At 39.4% G+C, this 20,983-nt stretch overlaps 1 protein-coding gene across 3 annotated transcripts in view; it reads right to left on the reverse strand.

Moving 5' to 3' along the window:
- CLPB (ClpB caseinolytic peptidase B homolog (E. coli)) overlaps positions 1–20,983 on the reverse strand; it is a 207,362-nt gene that overhangs the window by 126,927 nt on the left and 59,452 nt on the right. For all 3 annotated transcript variants that reach the window (XM_006885550.1, XM_006885549.1, XM_006885548.1), the window contains one exon: positions 5,663–5,766. In XM_006885550.1, the coding sequence (XP_006885612.1) occupies positions 5,663–5,766 (104 nt within the window). The remainder of the gene's footprint in view (positions 1–5,662; positions 5,767–20,983) is intronic.

The raw sequence follows: 20,983 nt of genomic DNA on the forward strand, positions 1-20,983 counted from the left end.
TATATTTTTATTCTTTTTTGTGTGTGTACCATCAAATTGGATCTGACTGGTACAGGAAGAGATTGCCCCTCCTTCTGCAGCAGAGCATCTGGTGGATTCAATCAGCATACTTCTCGGATTGCAGTGCAGCTTCTTGCCACTAGGCCACCAGAGCTCCCTTATAGTTTTCTTTGTATAGTGTCTTTTGTTTCTCTGGTTACATTTATTCCTAAGTGTTTAATCTTTTGGGTGGCTATTCTAATTAGTATTGCTTTCCTTATTTCCTTTTCAGAGTTCTTTTTGATTATGGAATGGAATATGACTGATCATGTATCCTGTCACTTTGCTCAATCTTTCAGATAATGGTCTTGCTGAGTCTTTGGGATTTTCTATTATTAAGATCATATCACCTAGAAATATAGTTTCACCTGAAGAGCGATTTTCTCTCACATTCTTCTAGGTTCTGTATGTAATAATCCCCTAATGAACATTCTAATTTAATCAAAGACTAGCATATAAAGCACATGAGTACGGGGATCTTTTCATGCTTACCTGTCAGTCCCTAGATCAGTATCTGGTATACACAGGAATTTGATCACTAAATGTTTATTGTGTGTGCTGTTGAGTCAAAGCCAACTCATAGCTAAGCTTCCAGCAGGTTTCCAGAGTCAGTAAATTGCATGGGTAGAGTGCCCACTCTTCTCCTGTGGAGCAGCTGATGGATTTGAACTGTGTGTCTTGCGACTACAGCACAGGTCCTTACCACTAGGTCACCAGATGTTGGTTGTTGTTAGGTGCTGCTGAGTCAAGTATAACCAATAGCAATTCTCTGAACAACAGATCTGAACTCTGTTCAATCCTGTGCCATCCTCACAATCTCTGATATAACTTGAGCCCATTACTGCAGTCACTGTGTAAATCCACAAGGTTGGGAGTCTTTCTCTCTTTTGCTGACCTTCTGTCTTTTCAAGCAGCATGTCCCTCTCAAGAAATAGCATCTCCTAGCTACTTGTTCAAAGTATGTGAGATGAAGCTTTGTTAATTTTTGCCTCCAAGGAGTACTCTAACTGCATCTTCTCCAAGACACATCTGTTTGTTTCTTTGGCAGACAAAGGGATGTTGAGTACTCTTCTCCAAAACTACACCTTAAAGGTATCAATTCTTCTTCTGTCATCCAACTCTCAGATGCATAGGAAATGACTGAAGACCATGGCCTGAATCAGTTGCATCTTAGTCCTCAAAATGACATCATTGCTCTTCAATAATTTGGAGAGGTTCCTGACTGCAGACTTTCCCACTGCAGTATGTTCCCTGATCTCCTGGTTGCTGGTACTAAGGGTACTGATTGTGGATCCAAGTAAGATGAAGTTATTGACAGTCTCAATTTTTCTCTATCATGATGTTTACTGATTGAGTGGAAATAATTTTTGTTTTCTTGACACTGAGATATAATCCCTACTGAAGGCTGTATTCTTTGATCTTCTGCTGAAAGCAATTCAAGTCCTCTTCACTTTCAGCAAGCAGAATTGTGTCATCTGTGTAATGCAGGTTATTGATGAGTCTTCCCTGGATTCTGAAGCCAAATTCTTCTTCAGAGAGTCCAGCTACATGAATAATTTGCTCAGCACACAGACTGAATAGGTATGGAGAAAGGATACAACTCTGATGCACACCTTGATTCAATCAAATGCCACTACACAATCAATACAGTACAAACTGATAATTTTCTGGTATTCCCTGCTTTCAGCCATAATCTGATAAAAGTAATAATATCTCTGGTACCACAACCTCTTTTAAACCCAGTCTGAACTTTTCGCATTTCTCTATGTACTGTTTTTTAATGATCTTCAGCATTATTTTACTTATCTTGGAGAGGGACATCATGCTTGGGAGGCTGGAGGGACAGCGCAGGAAGGGAAGGCCCTCTATGAGGTGGATTGATTCAGTGACTGGGGTAATCGGGATGGGTGTATCGGAGACAGTGCGACTGGCACAGGACAGAGCAGAGTTTAGGGCTATTGTACATAGGGTTGCTATGAGTCTCAAGTGACTCGATGGCACATAACAACATATTAATGATGCTGTTCTACAATTTATGCCTTCTGTAGTATTATCTTTCTTTGCAATGGGAATATAGATCTCTTCCAGTCAGTTGGCCAGGCAGTTGTCCTCCAGATTTTCTAGGATAGACTAGTGAGCACATCCAGGGCTATATCTGTTAGCTGAAATATGTCAATTGGTATTCCGATTTCCTGGGATGTTATTTTTTGCCAGTGCCTTCAGTGTAGCTCAAACTTCTTCCTTCATTACTACTGGCTCTTGATCATATGGTACTACCTGAAATATTTCAGTATCAGCCAATTCTTTTTGGTATATACAGTGATTCTGTGTATTCCTTCCATATTCTTTAGATGCTTCCTGGGTCATTCAAGATTTTGCCCATACCATCTCCACAAGAATCAAAATAATATCTTGAGTCTATTCCAAATAGACTCAAATGAATTTTTAAATTCCAAATGAATTTAAAAAGCATCTTAAGAATAGGTTTCAAGCACGGAACACCAATGATTAAAGACTGATAAGTTGTGCGATGACATCAAGGAAATGATCCAGGAAGAGAGTAAAAGGTCAACATAACGAAAGAGTAGAATGAAAAACAAAAACAGATGTCAGAAGAGGCGCTTAAAATTGCACTAGAGTGTTGAGAAGCCAAAACAAATGAAAGAGATGCTGAAGAAAAAGGGCTGAACAGAAGATTTCAAAAGGCAGCTGAAAAAGTCAAAACAAAGTAAGTACTATAACATACTGTGCCAAGAGTGGGAATTGGAGAATAAAAAGGGAAGAAATCTCTCAGCATTTCTCAAACTGAAAGGTCATCAGAGGCTCCCTATTAAAAGAACAAATTAATCCTCAGAAAAATCTACCCAGTTTGTTGCTCATACAAAATAAGAAAGATAGTTAATATTTCTATATCAGAAAAGGTACAATAACCTTTTCCATTGTTCCCCACCCCGATCTATCTTTATGATTATTGTGAATTGACTCAATTTCAATGGGTTTTTATGGATTACATTCTATCTGGAATGTAGCTGAGCTGTTATTAAAGCTAAAAAGAAGTCAGAGAAGGCTGACTACAAAGGAACAATATCTATAACAGGCGGATTATAGATTGAATCAGATCTGGCATCCACTTCCTAAACAACTTGCCTCAGGAAACTCTATAAACTTTGATAAATGTTGATAGTTGTAGAGGGGCTTCAGGCCTTTTGTTTATAGGGTCACTATGAGTCATGCTTGACCCGAAGGCAATCAACAACAACAACAACAACAACAATGACTTATTAGAACATAGCCACATGCACTCATTCATGTATCATCTATTGCTGCCTTTGCAATGTAAGGGCAGACTTGAGTTGTCATAACAGTAACTGTGTGGCCTACAGAGCTTAAACCATTGAGTATCTTGTTCTATCCAAAATAGGTTTCCCAACCACTGATTCAGAGTATTGAACAGGATTTTCAACTTGGAGAAAACCAATGAAACACAAAGTTGTCTTGCATACAGACATAACCTGTGCACTGGGAGAAAAACAGAGGCCAAATCAAGAGACATATGATCTGTACTGGAAGTGTTATTCCAGGAATAACTTAGAGAAAGTACACTCTATTCAGAAGACAAGATAAAGAAAGAATGATGAGAAAATAACCAAATAATGTCTCCTTTCTACATGGCCCAATTCCCTAAGTAAATGCTCCTCCTTGATTTTTGGTGAAAACATCTAACAGAAGACAAATCTAGGGTAATCAATACTGTGCTTAAGTGAGAAGAGGACAGCCTATATAAGTTAAATCATAACAAATCAGGCTGTAAATATAAAGCATGTCGAGAGCTAACGAGACTCTACTGTGTTTGAAACATAAAATGAACATAATTCCTCCTGGTTCATGGGGAACTTAGGGAGGTATAGGTTAAGGCTTGCGCATGCAAGGAACTGTCAGATGGGAGGAAAGAAAGACATATGAGCAGATGAGAGTTCAGATAACCATATTAAGAGGCTAAGCTTTAGAGAAAACTCAAAAGAACAGCTGAGGGCAGGCTGCAATTATTGCCAAATATAGGGAAGACTTTAGTGAAGGATCTATTTACAGCAATGGAGCTTGACAGAAGGGGCAGGTTTTGAGAGGTGATAAAGTAGTAGGAGGGCAACTTCACACATTACCTGGGCAGCAATGTCTTGCTGATGCTCTTGATAATAACTCACTCTGCTGAACTCAGGAATTTTCTCTGGGAGGCAGCAATGACACTTCTGCTTGCTCCAGGACCACCACACCCAACATCAGTCTGGCAACCTCTCTGATAGCTCTGAGGACTGGACACATTGCTCCCCTTGGCTGGACTTACCTCCTAGTGAATATTCTGACACCTAGGCAGGCTGTAAGGCTGTCTATCTTCCTGACATTCTGCTAACTCTAAAGCAGCCAATGCTTTGGGGTCCTGTTTTTGGTAATTTGAGTGAAAAATCTCAGCCTCTGTGAATAATTCTGGGTAATGGGCAGGCAATAGGCATGGCTTGAACAGTAAAAGCTCAAATGGAAAATATTCAATTGTTTGGAATCAAAACAACCTAGCTAGCTTTTCAACCCCTCTTGAAAGAAGTTCTCACCACAGGCAACACAGATCAACCTGCCCAGCGGTCCTTCAGCTAACATGTGACTGAGCTCTGGGACAGAAGATGTCATCTGTTTCTTTTGCATAACTCCAAATTATCCACATAGCATCCTTGAGGAGGCACTGACAATGACCCCATTTTATAAATACAGAATCAAGGCATAGAGAAGGCTATTTGTTCTGAATCATAAACTAAGTTTAGGGCCAGTCTCATAAAAAAGTACTGTATTTTATATATTGCTATGGCGAAGCAGGGAACTCTGGTGGCCTAGTGGTAAGAAGTTGCTCTAGCAACCTAAAGGTACATGGTTTGAATCTACCAGCTGCACTGTGGGGAAAAAGATGGGCAATCTCCTCCTGTGCAATTAATTGCCTCTAAAAATCTGCTGAAGGGTCAGCTATGGGTTGGTTCTGACATGACGATACAAAACAACACAGGAAAACAGTACTTGGAGCAGTGTTGAAAGACTTCCTAAGGCTGTGAGGTTTCATCTGTGGAAGGAGTTTGGCTGTGTGTTTTAGTTCTAGGGCAGAATAAGTCAGTAGGAAGCAGGAGAGGACCAAATCTCTTTATATTCCAACCAGCTGCCTTAACCATTTCACTTACACCTTCTCCATTGCCTGCTCATCTCTAATAGGCTGGAGTTCTCCACCTATTTAGTGTCTCTATACTGGGAAGTAGGAGTGGCATCCACTTCCAAAATGGCTCGCCTCCGGAATCTCTATGAACTTAGAGAAACGATGAAAGTTATACCAGTGTTCAGGTCTTTTGTTCACAGGGTCACTATGAGTCGTCAATGACTTGAGGGTACTTAACAACAACACTGGGACACTAGCCGAAACCAATGTTCTCTCCTCCCCACAGGCAACAAAAACAGAACTCTATTTCATTCTTAAAGACTTGAGAAGCAACATAAACTACAGATCCGAAGGAGAAGCTGAGCTGACAAAGAGTAGAGCTCTGGAAAGCCACAAGGAGAACAGCTCCAAGAATAGTAGCAACTGCACACTTACCTTCCAAAGAATGGATTCCTTGCTCCTTAGAGGTCTTGTAAACACTGCTGAAATCATCTCCAAGGTTTGGGTCAGCCCCAGCAGCAAGCAGAACCTGTACCACACTAGAAGAAATCAGAAAGACAGAAGTGTCAGAAGCAGTAAAGTTCCAACAAGCAGACTAAGATTCTGAAGCATGATTGTGGGTTGCAAATGCCTCCACTCATGTTTGTGGTATACTAGAAAGAACACAGATTCTGGGCATGTAACAGCCAAGGCTAAGAAAGCTGGCTTGGAAATTTACTAGCTGAGAGGTCTGTACAAGTTACTTAACTTCTCTAAAGCTCAATTTTCACAACTGCAAAACTGACTATTCAGCAATTACTTTTAAATAGCTTACTTGGTGCTAGAAGAGGGACATTCCTTTGAAAGAGACATGACACTTGGAAAGATCAATGAGAAAGGAAGACCATCAATAAGATGGACTGACATAGTGCAGCAACAGGCTCAGGCATGTCAGAGATGATGAGGATGGCACAGGATAAGTCAGGGCTCAGATCTGTTGCTCACAGGACTGCTGTGAATCGTGCTTGACTAGATGGCACCTAACAACAACAATAACACTTTGTGCTAGTCACTGTTCTAGTTGCTAGGATTTATGCCCTCATGGAGCTTACAGTCTCCTAAGAAGAATAACAAACACAAAATTAGAGCAAAGTATGTTGAAGGTTATCATGGGAAAGTATCAGGAAACATTTTCCCAAGAAAGTGGTATTTAAGATAAATTTAACACTTGAAGGTGAGGTTGCCAGCTCTAGGATGGTGAGGTAAGAGGAGCCAATACTTTAAAAAAAAAATATATTTTTTAAAAAATTAACTTTAATGAAAGTTTACAGAGACTTAGGGTTTCCATTCATTCATTTATTGTGGTACTTTTCTCCCTGTCTCCCCCCAAATTTGTTCATTTCTGTGAAAAGTTAAAGAAAAATTCTTTCATTGTTATATAATCCCTCCCCCAAAGTCCACTTTTACAAATCCTGGCAGTAAGAAAGCACTGCTGAATCTAAATAGAAAGATAAGTGAAGTACAGAGTGGGAGAAGCGGCAAGCCACTGAAAGGGCTAAAAAAAGAATTGTCACAATCAGGTATTTTCCTAATTGCAAAAGCCATACTTGCTTTTTTCTTTTCTTTCTCCCTCCCTCCCTCCTTCTCTCTCTCTCTTTCTCTCCCTCTCCCTCTCTCTCTCAGTGTACAGCGCCTGTCAATGCTCACAGCCCCTGGGAAAGGAGGCTGGGAAATGGTTTGAGGCTTCAGTTCATTCTGGCATGGATACACTATGGAAGACCCACAGAGATGAGCCTGCCATAAATGCAAAAACATGCTCTGTACTTGCTTTTAAAAATATTTAAACTACGTGTTACTGTTGTTATGTGCCATCAAGTCGCTTGTGACTCACAGTGACCCTATATTACAAAAGCTCTGAACTCTGCTCAATCCTGAGCCAATCTCACTGTCTCTGACACACCTGCCCCAGTTACTGCATCAATCCATTTCATCTGGGGTCTTCGCTCTCCCTCCATATTTCCAAGCATGATGTTCTTCTCCAAAGACTGGTCCAAACTGTCCATGTGCCAAAAGTATGTGAGATGAAGTCTGAAAATCCCTGCCTTCAAGAAACAGCCTGATTTCATCCTCTCCAGGACAGATTTGTTTGTTCTCTTGGCAGTCAACTCAAAGGTATCAATTGTTGTTCTATCATCCTTATTCATTGTCCAGCTCTCTGATGCATAGTAAGTAATTGTGAAGATGATGGCTTGGAATATCTCCTTACATTCACTTCCTTAATCTAAATTCCAAGAGTAACCACTATTAAGAGTTAACCACTATTAAGGGTTAGATGTGTTTCCTTCTAGACTTTAGTATTAGAAAAGTCACTCTAACAGTTGTGTGAGAACGGACTGGATGAGGTAGGGATTTGTACTGGATTTTTTCCAAGGTTAACCAGATGTTTTATAAAGCACTGTGCACTATGTCTGACCTAAGAAATGATCCATATGTTAGTGTCTTTTCTTTTTTACTTCTTTATGTAATGTTCCTGTGAATATTTTCTTTTTGTTCTGATAAAATAATAAGGTCATGTTTATGAAATGAAGAAAATATAAAGGAGAAGAAAGTACTTCAGTGTATATAACATTTTTTCAGTGCTTTAAATGTATACACATTTTTAAGAAAAGTAAGATCATACACAAATTCTCTTTCTACATACACACTTCACAGAGCATTAATTAAATATTAATCTACAACATTTTTGTTTCTTCTGACTTTCTTGTGATTTAGATTAAAGTTTACAGAACAATTTAATTTTCCATAGAACAATTTATAACCATTTTGCTTTGTAATTATAATTGGAGCTCCTAAATTTAGCTGCATTCATCTTATTTCCTCCTTGGGTTCCCTATTTCCATTCGTCCTTCCCTGCCCCTTCCAGCCTTCTTGGCTTTCCTCTGGGGCAAATGCTACCTTTTTTGTTTCATAAAATATATTGTTCCAAAGAGTCTCATAACGTTACTAGTCACTTTCTAGGTCTATGTACTATTCAGCTGAAAGATGAACCCTGGAGTTCAGTTTAGTTCTAGGTTTGATTGGTGTCCAAGGACTACAGTTTCGAGGTTTTCACCAGTCTCTATCACTACATCTGGTCTTTATTATGACTTTGAATTTAGTTCCACATTTTCCCTCTCACTCTTTCAGGACCTTCTATTGTGATCTCAATTAGAATGGCTGGTAGTGATAGTCAGGCACCATTTAATTCTTCTAGTCTCGAGACGGAGGAGAGGTTCATATGGCCCACTAGTCTGAAGGACTATTTCCTTGAGGCTTTGACAGTCATCACTTTTCTTTGCTCTGGACAGGGAGAGACCAATAGCGGCATCTTAATATGGCTATTTGCAATCTTTTCAGACCCCAATTGCTCATAAAAGTAAGATATATAGAAGAGTATTTGTGGACTAAGTTATGCCAATACAACACAACACTGTTTTTAATGATCACATTGTACTTCACAGTAAGACCATTTATTTTATTAATTTTAATGAACATTTACAGAAATTTTGGATTTCCATTAATTCATTGTTGCCTAAATTTTCTCCCTGCCTCCCTCCCCAGTTCGCTCCTCTCTCTAAAAAGTAAAAGAAAAATTCCTTCATTGGAATACATTTCCCACCCCCATCCCCACACCCCAGTACACTCCACTATGCAACCTTCACTCTGGACTCCCATCATAGCCATAATAACCAATCATATATTGCTTTTAAACTGTTCTCTCCCTCATCTGTTTCAATGCAGTATACATAATTTACCCATTTTTTTTCTCAGTTTCACCCCAACACTGATGTCAGTCCCATTTTACAACAGTGGCACTATGTAGTATTTGTCCTTTTGTGACTGAGATATTTCACTTAGCATAATGTCCTCCAGGGTCACCCAATTTGAATAATACTGCATGAATTCCTTGTCATCAATGCGGCATAGTATTCCATTGTGTGAATATACCACAGCTTCTCTATCCATTCATTTGTTGATGAGAACTGAGGTTGTTTCCACCTCTTTGCTATTGTGAACAAAGTTGCAGTAAACATGGGTGTGCATATATCTATCTGAGTGGCAGTTATGGTTTCTTTAGGGTATATTCCCAGTAGAGGAATTTCTGGGTCAAATGGTATTTCTGTTTGCAACTTTTTGAGAAAGCGCCATACAGCCTTCCATAGTGGTTGCATCATTTTACACTCCCATTAACAGTGAATAAGAGTTCCAGTTTCCCCTCAACCTCACCAGCATTTGTTGTCTGCTGCTCTGTTAAATTTTGCTATTCTGTAAGACCATTTTTATACTATATTTATTCAGTTGTCTATTATAACTAGACAATTTTCAAGATTTTAAACAACACAATATTCCTAGTTATTTTCTCTGGACAAATTACTAGAAGATGAAACTCCATGTTAAAATGTACAAACATTTCAAAGAGTTTTGATCAATATTATTATATTTCCTTTCAGAAAATTGCATCAATTTTTCTTTTCCCTAGCAAACTATGAAGTATGAGTTTAACTGTTATGTTTTCCCTAATATTTTTTTTGTTTTTGAATGCATTAAAATTTAAGGAAGTACCATATGAACAGGAGCCAATGGTAATGAAGGAGGAAGTAAAAGCTGTATTGAAGGCATTGGCGAAAAATAAGGCCCCAGGAATTGATGGGATGCAAATTGACTTGTTTCAATTAACAGATGCCGCCTTGGGTGTGCTCACCAGTCTATGCCAGGAGATTTGGAGGAAAGTTGTCTGGCCAACGGATTGTAAGAGGTCCGTTTTGTTCCCATTCCCAAGAAAGTTATCCAACTGAATGTGGAAACTATCAAACAATATAATTAATATCACACACAAGGAAAATACTGCGGAGGATCATTAAAAAATGGCTAGAACAGTACATAGATAGGGAAATGCCGGTAGCTGAAGCAGGATTTAAAAGAGGCCGTGACACCAGGGATATCATAGCTGATGTCAGATGGATTGTGGCTGAAAGTAAGGAATACTAGAGGAACGTCTATTTTTGTGCTTTATTGACTACACAAAGGCATTTAACTGTGTGGATCATAATTAGTTATGGTTGACACTGAGAAAAGTGAGAATCCTAGAGCACTTAATTATGCTCATGTGGAACCTATACCTGGACCAGGAGGCTACTGTGCAATCAAAGCAGGGAAGCACTGCATGGTTTAAAATTAAGAAGGGAGTGCATCAGGGTTGTATTCTCTCTCCTAAGCTATTCAGTCTGTATGCTGAGGAAATTACCTGAGAAGCTGGACTCTATGAAGAGGAGTGTGGCATCAGGATTGGAGGGAGACTCATCAATAACTTGTGTTATGCAGATAACACAACCTTGCTTGCTGAAAGTGAGGAGGACTTGATGAGGTACTTGTTGCAGAAGATTCAGGAATGCAGCATTTGGTATGGATTGTATCTCAATGTCAAGAAAACAAAGATTCTTACCACTGGACCAACAGGCAGAGTCACTGATGGATGCAGAGGAGACTGAAAGTGTCAACAGTTTCATCTTGCACACAATTAACACCCTTGGTACCAGCAGTCAGGAAAGAAGGAGACTCACTGCATTGGGATAATCTGCAGTTAGGAATCTCTCCAAATTACTGATGAGTAATGATGTCAGTTTGAGAACTAAGGTGCATCTGATTAAAACTATAGTGTTTTCAATTACTTCCTATGCATCTGAGAGCTAGGCAATGAATAAGGATGACAGCAAAATAATTTATGCCTTTGAGCTGTGGTGTTGGAGATAAGTACTGAAAATGGACAGCCAAGAGAACAAACAGATATGTCTTGGAGACAGTGCAGCCAGAGAGCTCTTTGGAGGCTGGAAAGATGAGGCTTCACCTCACATATTTTAGACATGCTGCTAGCAAGGGCTGTTCGTTGGAGAAGGACATGATGCTGGGAAGGGTGGAGAGCTGGCAAAGGTGAGGAAGACCCTCAAATTGTTGGATTGACATGGTGACTGCTGCAATGGGCTCTTGTGTGTCAGGAAGTGTGAGGATGGCACAAGATAGAACAGGGTTCAAATCTTTTGTTCATAGGGTCTCTACAAGTCATAACCAACTTGACGGCACTTAACAACAATAATTCAGTAAACAGAAAACAGTACTGTATTGTTTTCTAGGTTTGGGTTTATTTTTCTACATTATTGTTTCAACTTGCATTTCTTTGATTATTAGTGAGACTGAACATTTTTTTAATGTTGAAAGGTCAGAGCTTTTCATGAATAAATCTCTTATTCATGTATTTTACACATTTTTCTTTTGGTATAATATCTATCTTTTCCTTACCTTCAAAACAAGTTTGAAAACATAAATGGTATTTCAAACAAATTACTCTTATTAATGTAACTATTTAAAAATTAAACTAAATTTTTATGTTTTTCCAATATCTATAAACCAGCAATGTTGAAGGTTGCCCTTACCATTTGGTTTGATTGTTACACCTACTCCTTCCTCACTTATTGATTCCATCATCATCCAATATTTCCAATAATTTAAAAAAAACCCCTACCATCTCACTATTTTGCACATGTCAGTTTGAGGACTAATTGATTTCATCATCTTTCTGATTATATGCTTCTGAGAGCTAGACAATGAATAAAGATGACAGAAGAAGAACTGATATCCTTGAGCTGTGGTGTTGGAGAAAAGCACTGAACATCCCATGGACTACCAAAGGAACAAACAAATATGTCTTGGAGAAGGCTCAGGCGGAGTGCTCGTTGGAGGCAAAGATGATGAGGCTGTGCCTCACATAGTATGGGCATGTTGCTAGGTGGGGCTATTCTTTGGAGAGAGACATGATGCTTGGAAAGGTGGAGAGTCGGCAAAGGAGAGGAAGACCCTCAACCACGTGGATTAACATGATGATTGCTGCAGTTTGCTCTTGTTTGCCAGGAGGTGTGAGGATGGCACAGGACAGGCCAGGGTTCAAATTTGTTTTTCATAGGGTCGCTATGGGTTGTACTCAACTCGATGGCACATCTGACAGTAATGAATGCTGAAATGTAAGGCAAAAATAACACTGGTAAGGTTATGTTGCCACTTAGCTTGACCAAGTTTTTCACTGGTCTAGAAGTAATGTAATAATATAATCTGTCAGTTATATAATAATCCAACCATCTTCCATTTTATTTGATGGAGTTACCCTCCATTTTCACACAAAACTGATTTTTCTTTTAATTAATGATCAAGTCTTTGGGACCTAACCACGTCAATAAGTAAGGCCTGGGTAAATTACCTGCAACGGATACAGCACCTGGCTATCCATTTGGCAAACAGATGGCTAGATTTCAATAACTTCCACATATGTCAACACATAATCATTATAAGTAACTCAACAACCCAAAATCCATTTTCCACGTGAGATTCTTGTACATCTGATCAAGCTGAACCAGGTGAGTCTCTTGTGTCTATTTAACTTATCAAAAGGGTTTTTAAAAGTCTCTTTCACAAGAATTTATCCAGAACATAGGCTGATCTCAAAATGAAGGGAGAAGGGTCTCTTAGCAACTAATCTATGTTTAAACATATGTTTAATTCACAGCTGAGGTTTTAATTCAGGCTTTTCCTTAAAGACTCTTTATACACAATTTGGATAAAATTGCATTAGTTTTCCCACTTCCCAGAAGATTAAAAGTCAAGAGGGTACAAAAAAGATTGCTATCAATGGACACACTAACTGAAGGCAGTGAGAAGCAGTATCTAATATAGAGAGGTAGCATGGCGTAGAGGTTAAGAACACTGGCTTTAAAAATTGGGGCCATTTATACACCAAAATGAATGACAGTAATGGATTAAAACCCATTTAATAAAATAAGACTTCATTAGTCTCTATTGAAAATAAATTAATAAATAAATGGGGGAGATGGGAAAGCTCTTCTTTAGAATGACAACTAATAAATAGAAGAAATAATGAAATCAGAAAATAAACATTTTGTAGGCTCAAAAGTAATTATCAGAGATAATATGAGGATCTAATTCATATGGCTGTGTTTATGTATGCAAAGGGCTTATAACAGTGCCTGACAGTAAGTGCTCAACAAATGATAGCTATTTCTACTCTGTAACTGACCCTCTAGTTAAGTTGTGGGTAAGTCAAGAGAAATATGAACCGTGACATGTAAATTGGAAAATGCTGTGTGCAGAACAAAGCTCTACTATTTCCTTATCACAATAAATGATGCATCTTTTTGCAGGTTACGAGTGAGATAACTATGTAAAACTCTAGAGTGCCCAGCATATTGAAGGAGCTCCACAAAATATGAGCTCTATTCTTCTGTCAATATAATCCTGATGATAATAACATGGCTTCTTTGTCTTGGTGAGTACTACATCTATACCTAATCACTCCCACAATGATTCAAGTGGCACAGCTCTGTTCCATGAAGACAGCTCCTCTATATTCTGCCCTAGCCTGCTTGTCTAAAATCCAAGAGATAAGATTTAAACTCAAAAGGACAATAATTTGGTTAATCCTCAGCTGTTGTGTCCAATCAACATTCAATCACACCCTCTCTCCTAGCAGGCTGTCCCTCTAGGCAGCTAGTGTCACTTACTCTGCTACCTGAGCTTCTCCAGGTTCAAGAGTATTGATTCCATCTGTCCAATTTGCAGGCTGCAAGACGTGTCCAAGCAACCAAGTATGTTGCCCTTGGGGGCAGACAGTGATCTAGCAGGATGGGGGGGAAAAGAGTGACTACAGTTGGCCCTATGGCTGCTAACCCAATCAAAGTGAACAGGCAATTCACTTCACAAAGTTGGAGGCCAATGAGGGTAAGTTTCCAAGATAGTGATTCATCCTGTAATCTCAGAGAAGACTCCCTTCACTTTTAATAAAATCACAGTTCCACTTCAAAGCATAAGAGTGCAGCATGATGGGTGCTTAGTGGTCCCACACTGTCAGATGGCTGTAGGTTTTTGGTTTAACACTTACAAGGCCTTTAATTAGAACTCCACAGGGGGCAAACTTTCCTAGGAGAAGTCAGCCTAGATCAGGTTAGCTCTGATGATCCAAAGAATGTCTCTCGAACTTTGGGCTCCAGTAGGGGCATACATAAGGTAGATAGGTAGCTAGGTCAGAGAAAGCTAAGGCAAGGCTGGTGATGACCCAGCTCAGCAGTAGGCCAAGCTCAAGGAGTGCCAAGAAGTCCATATTCAAAGCAGACATAAGGGCCAGAGACCAGGCTGCAGATACAAGTCAGAAGAGTAAGTGAGGGAAGAGAATCAAAAGAAGTCAGGTCAGAGGTCAGTGATTAGAAGCCAAGGTGAATCACAAGCCAAGTAAGAAACCAAAGCATATACTGGTACACTGCTCAAGACTGGATCAAAGGGGTAGAAATCAAGGGGGATCCTTTGGAAATCAGGGGATTTTTGTCTCTTTTATGGTCGGTTTTTCTTTTCTGAGATAGAAGTTATTCGGACTATATTTAGGAGGAGTGTTAAGTAAGTAGCCCATTTAGATGACAAGGAGAATATAGGGTCAGCAGTAAGAAAAGAATCTGATGGGCACAAGGGAACACAAGTACTTCTATTAAGAGATGATATCCACCAAGGGGCCACTGTAACCTCTTCTCTCTTTTTGTACTGGCATACTGGCTGGCATTTTGCAGATTCGGGTTTGGAATGGATTGCCTTAGATTCAACAGCTGGTTCTCTGGCTCTTAATAATGGGATAAAGGGGACAAACATGCCGCCCTACACAATTATGTTCTTTTCTTTAGTAAGAATCATCTCCCATTTACAAGCTATAGTTACTATCTCATAAGCAGCTGGTTGGCAAATGCTTAAAAAAAATCAGTTGTTCTTCCAGAAAGCTCAGCAACTGGTGTCCTTGGAAATATATATCTACCAATGTTAATATCAACTTCAAATGTCAGAGATGCTCTCCAGACATCCTATTTCCCTTACTAATTTGGAGAGTCAGAATGTCTTCACACTCACTCCTCACTTGTTGACATGGTTAGGTTTCAAAGGCCAGGCCATAATGCAAAAATCATTATTATGAAAAAACGTAGAATGACTACATCAGATAACAAAATGAAAGATAATGACATCATTACATAATTGTCAAATGGTGGCATTACACAAATGCCAAATTATACTACTACATAACTGCAAAACCACTGAGAATTATGGCCTGGACATAGTTGACACATAGCCTTAACAATCACAGCTAATGTTTCTCACACTTCACATGCTGGTGTTCACTACCTTCAGATGTATCTATTAATGTACAAAATCAGTGGCTAATAGATTTTTTTCCACTATGGTTACAAGAATGAAATGCAGAATAATGAGACAGTTTATAAGTGAGGTTTAGGTGCAGTATAAGAAGATGGATTTGCAGTTTTCCTTCAGCCTTCTGTATAGGGAGCTCTGATAGCTTAGTGAGTAAGGAGTTGTGTTGCCACCCCAAAGGCAGGCGGTTTGAATCCATCAGCTGCTCTGGAAGAAAGATGGGCAATCTCTTTCCATGTTAGTATAGTCTCTGAAAACCCACCAGAGGGTTTTCAGATGGTAATGAGTTGTTTAAAAGTTTTCTGTATGTTCACCCAAATATTTTCTGTTCTAATCTCTGCCCAAGTGAGCTGACTCACCAAAAAGACACTGAAGGTAAATATTTTGAGGGATAAAATTAAGCTAACAGACTGGCATGCAAGCAGCAACAGAACAGAGCTAGCTATGCCAGCAGGGTGGCAGTCACAGCAAGTTTGGAAATCCAGCTGATCAGAAGTGATCAGATAGTGAACAATGGCCCAGGGCAAGGAGATGGCAAATCCAGAGCATAAGATCTTGCAAAAGGGGAAAGGGGGGAAATCACTAGGATTGCCGAGTTTTGTGGGCAGATGAGGGGTGTGTGTGACGGTGGTGGGGAATGAATAAGAAAGATCCAATAGGGACTTGAAAAGATAGGGTAGCAATTGCATAGATCTAATAGTAATTAATTTTATAAAACTCAGTGTATATGCTGTTGTTGAGAGACTGAGACTGTTAACAGCTTTAGTTTGCTTGGCTCCACAGTCAACACTCTTGGCACTAGCAGCCAGGAAATAAAAAGACATATTGCAATGGGAAAGTCTTCTGTTAGAGACCTCTCCAAAGTACTGAAGAGCAATGATGTCACTCTGGAGACTAAGGTACAGTCTATGGTTTTTGCAATCACTTGCTATGTGTCAGAGAGCTGGAAAATGACTTGGGATGATAGAAGGAGAATTGATGCCTTTGAGCTGTGGTGTTGAAGAAGAGTATTGAATATACAATGGACTGCTGAGAAAATGAACAGGTTCGTCCCAGAAAGGATTAAACCAGGCTGCTCCTTAGAGGCAAGGATTCTGAAGCTTCATCTGACATACTCTGGACATGTTGCAAAGAGGGACCAATCCTTAGAGAGGGATGTCATGCTTGAGAGGAGGAAGGGACAGTACAGGAGAGGAAAACACTCTATGAGGTGAATTTATTCAGTTACTGGGATAATTGGGGTAGGTGTGTCGGAAACAGTGAGATTGGCACTGGATAGATCAGGGTTTAGGGCTGTTGTACATAGGGTCTCTATGGGTTGCAGATGACTTGACGACACATAACAATAACAACAGTGTATATGAATGTATGAAATACAACATGAAAGACTGTGCAAAACACAATTTACATAGGAGTATATGAATGAACATGATGTATATGAATTTTGTATGCAAACCAAAACAATTTTTTAAATTTCCACATGTGGGTAGGAGTGAGCTCTGACCCTAGCCTGACAGCTGTACTCTTTCTGCCTTGTGTACACTGTCTGCTTGTATACGCTGTTGTCGTTATGGTGGAACCAACTCATAGCTAATGCTCCAGAGGCTTTTTAGAAACAGTAAATCTCACAGTATCTTTTCCCCTGTGGTTCAGCTGGTGGATTCAAATCGTGTGCCTCTGGACTGGTAGCACATTTCTTTACCACTAAGTCACCAGAGAGAGCTCTCTATTCTACTGGTATATGTATCTATTTTTTCAAGAATACAGTTTATGGCTAAATAGGAGAAAGATAGCAGTCTAATAATAGCTAATATATGTATATACTTCCTACGGCAGGCATTCTTAAAATATTTTATATATATATATTTAATATATTTTAAAATATATATTATATATATATATGCAATAATCTGTGTTATGCAGATGACACAACCTTGCTCGCTGAAACTGAGGAGGACCTCATGCACTTACTGCAGAGGGTCAAGGACTGCAGCCTTCAATATGGACTGAGGCTCAATGTCAAGAAGACAAAAATTCTCACTACGGGACCAATCAATTGGTAGCATCAGGATGGATGGCGAAGAGATTGAGAATGTTCACAGTTTCAGTTTGCTTGGCTCCATGGTCAACACTCTTGGCACCAGTAGCCAGGAAATAAAAAAACGTATTGCGATGGGAAAGTCTGTGGTTAGGGACCTCTCCAAAATACTCAAGAGCAACAGTGTCTCTCTGGAGACTAAGGTCCGCCTGATACAGGCCACGGTTTTTGCAGTCACTTGTTATGCATCAGAGAGTTGGACAATGACTAAGAAGGATAGAAGGAGAACTGACGCCTTTGAGCTGTGGTGCTGGAGAAGAGTATTGAATGTACCATGGACTGCCAAGAAAACAAACAGATTCATCGTAGAGAGGATTAAACCAGGCTGCTCCTTGGAGGCAAGGATTCTGGGGCTTCGTCTGACATACTTTGGACATGTTGTAAGAAGAGACAGGTCTTTAGAGAGGGACATCATGCTGGGTAGAGTAGAGGGACAGCGCAGGAGGGGAAGACCCTCTATGAGGTGGATTGATTCAGTGACTGGGGTAATCGGGATGGGTGTGTCAGAGGCAATGAGATTGGCACAGGATAGAGCACGGTTTAGGGCTGTTGTACATAGGGTCACTATGAGTCGCAAACAACTCGACGGCACATAACAACAACAAACAATGCTACCAAGCTGAAGGTGGTATAGCACTGGTCTCTGTGCGTTGCTGTACAGAGGTAACTCGTGGTTGCTATGATGCTGAAGACTGTGACAGTGATGTGCCAATCGTGGTAATGTGTACCCATGGTGGGCAGTGTTGGCTGGAGCTTCCTAACTAACTCAAGCCTGGAAGCAGGAGCGGCATCCACTTCCGAAATGGCTTGCCTCTGGAAACTCTATGTATGAACAGTGCTCAGGCTGTTCGTTCATAGGGTTGCTATGAGTCGTCTATGACTCGACGGCACTAAACAACAACAACATATGCATATGTGTGTGTGTATATATTTATATATATACTAATTTAATCCTCACAACAATCCTATGAGGTTGGTTACACATAAGAGAAGTATCAGGAGATTTAAGAAATTTGCTCAAGGTCATAAAACTATAAGAAGTAGTGGTGGGATTCAAACCCACAGGGTTGGGATTAGAACCAAGGCTACATATTTATTACATCTTTATCACTATGCTATACTGCCTCATTTCTCTATATGGACTCAAGGTATTAATAGTTTATAGCACTTTGCCTCAGCTCAGATTTTAGTACAAATGCTAGGGTCATGAAGAAAAAGAAAAATGAGTCAAGATTATGAGCTAGCAATTCTCATAGGAGGAAACAAACAAACAAAATCCAAAAGCTTCACTTCAAGTATATGAAGTGATCCTTCACACCACATACACTTAATGATAGCAAGTTGATTCTAGATCATAGCAACCCTTCACAAGGTTTCTGGGGCTTTATATCTTAAATCTCCCAAAGAGCTGCTGGTAGATTTGAATGGTTGGAAACACACAGTCTTTAGGTCAGCAGTACAAGAAGCTAGGAACTACACCTCATAGCTCCTTCATTTGTTATCAGTGAAATGCAAACTAAAGCAATAAAGAACTTCCTTTATTTGTTGTTAGTGAAATGCAAATTAAAACAATAGAGATACTGCATTGAATCAAACATACTGACAAAAGTTCAACTCAACTCTGCAGTTGAGTTAGAACTGACTCAGAGTTGACTGAGCTCTTGTGGGTTTCGGAGGCTATAAATCGTACAGGACATTGCTAGTCTTTCTCTCACAGAGTTGCTGGTGGATTTAAAAATTGAAAAACCTCTAGCAAAGCTAACAAAGAAAAAGAAAGAAAAGATACAGATAATCTGAATAAAACATCAAAGGGGCAATGTCAACCAACTGAAGGTAAAAGTTTAACAAGAAATTACTATGAAAAACTATACTCAAATATGAAAACTTAGAGGAAATGGACAAATACTTAGAAACTCCGAACCTATCCAAAATGACACAGATTGAAGTACAACAGACCCATTAATTACAAAAGAAGAAACTGAGTGGGTTGCAAAACAATTTCAAATTACAAAAAGCTCTGGATCAGATGGTTTTATCAGTTAATTCTATCAAACATTCAGAGAAGAGCTGTCACCAATTCTACATAAAGTATTTCAGAAAACAGAAAAAGATGGAATATTCTAAGACTCATTCTATGAAGCAAACATATCCTTAAAAACCAAAGTCAGGTAAAGACATTACCCAAATAGAAAACTATAGGCCAGTATCTCTCATGAATATAGATGAAAAATCCTCATTAAAATTCTTGCCAAATAAAACCCAACAGTATATGTTGTTGTTATGTGCCATCGAGTTGCCTGCGACTCATAGTGACCCAATGTACAACAGCCCTAAACCCTGCTCTATCTCGTGCCAAAACCCCAGTCACTGAATCAATCCATCTCATCGAGGGTCTTCCTCTCTTGTGCTGTCCCTCCACCCTCCCAAGCATAACGTCCCTCTCTAAGAACTGTTCTCCCCTTAAAACATGTTCAAAGTAGGTCAGACGAAACTTCAATCCTTGCCTCAAAAGAGCAGCCTGGTTTAACCCTCTCTAGGATGAACCTGTTTGTCCTCTTAACAGTCCATGGTATATTCAATACTCTGTTCCAGCACCACAGCTCAAAGGCATCAACTCTCCTTCTATCATCCCGAGTCATTTTCCAGCTCTCTGATGCACAGCAAGTAATTGCAAATACTATGGCCTGGATCAGGTGCACTTTAGTCTCCAGAGTGACATCATTGCTCTTCAGTACTTTGGAGAGGTCTGTCATAGCAGACTTTCGCAAAGCATTTATTCTTTTAATTTTCTGGCTGCTGGTACCAAGAGTGTTAATTGTGGAGCCAAACAAACTAAAGCTGTTAACAATCTCAATCTCTTCACCATCTATCATGATGCTGCTAATTGGCCCAGAGGTGAGAATCTTGTTTTCTTGATGTTGAGCTTCAATCCATATTGAAGGCTAGAGTCCTTGAACTTCTGCAGCAAGTGCTAAAAAATTTATTCATCATGATTAAGTGGGATTCATAACAGGTATGTAAGGATGGTTCAACATAAAAACAATTACTATAACTCATCACATTAACAAAACAAAGAATAAGAACCACATAATCCTATCAACTGATGCAGAAAGGGCCTTTGAAAAAATCCAATAGCCTTTCCTGAATAAAGCACTCAACAAAATAGGAACAAAGGGCAATTTCTTCAACATGATGAAAAACATATATGCAAAATCAAAAGCCAGCATCATTCTCAATGGAGAAAGATTAAAGACATTCCCTTTGAGAACAGGAACTAGGCAAGGATGCCCACTATCATCTCTCTCATTCAATATAGTACTGAAAGTATTAGCGAGAGCAACAGACAAGGAAATAAGAGGTATATAAATTGGAAAAGAGGAGGTATAACTATCTTT

Source organism: Elephantulus edwardii, unplaced genomic scaffold (genome assembly GCF_000299155.1).
Source record: "Elephantulus edwardii isolate Elephantulus edwardi_28Jun2011 unplaced genomic scaffold, EleEdw1.0 scaffold00044, whole genome shotgun sequence".
Classification (NCBI taxonomy): domain Eukaryota; kingdom Metazoa; phylum Chordata; class Mammalia; order Macroscelidea; family Macroscelididae; genus Elephantulus; species Elephantulus edwardii.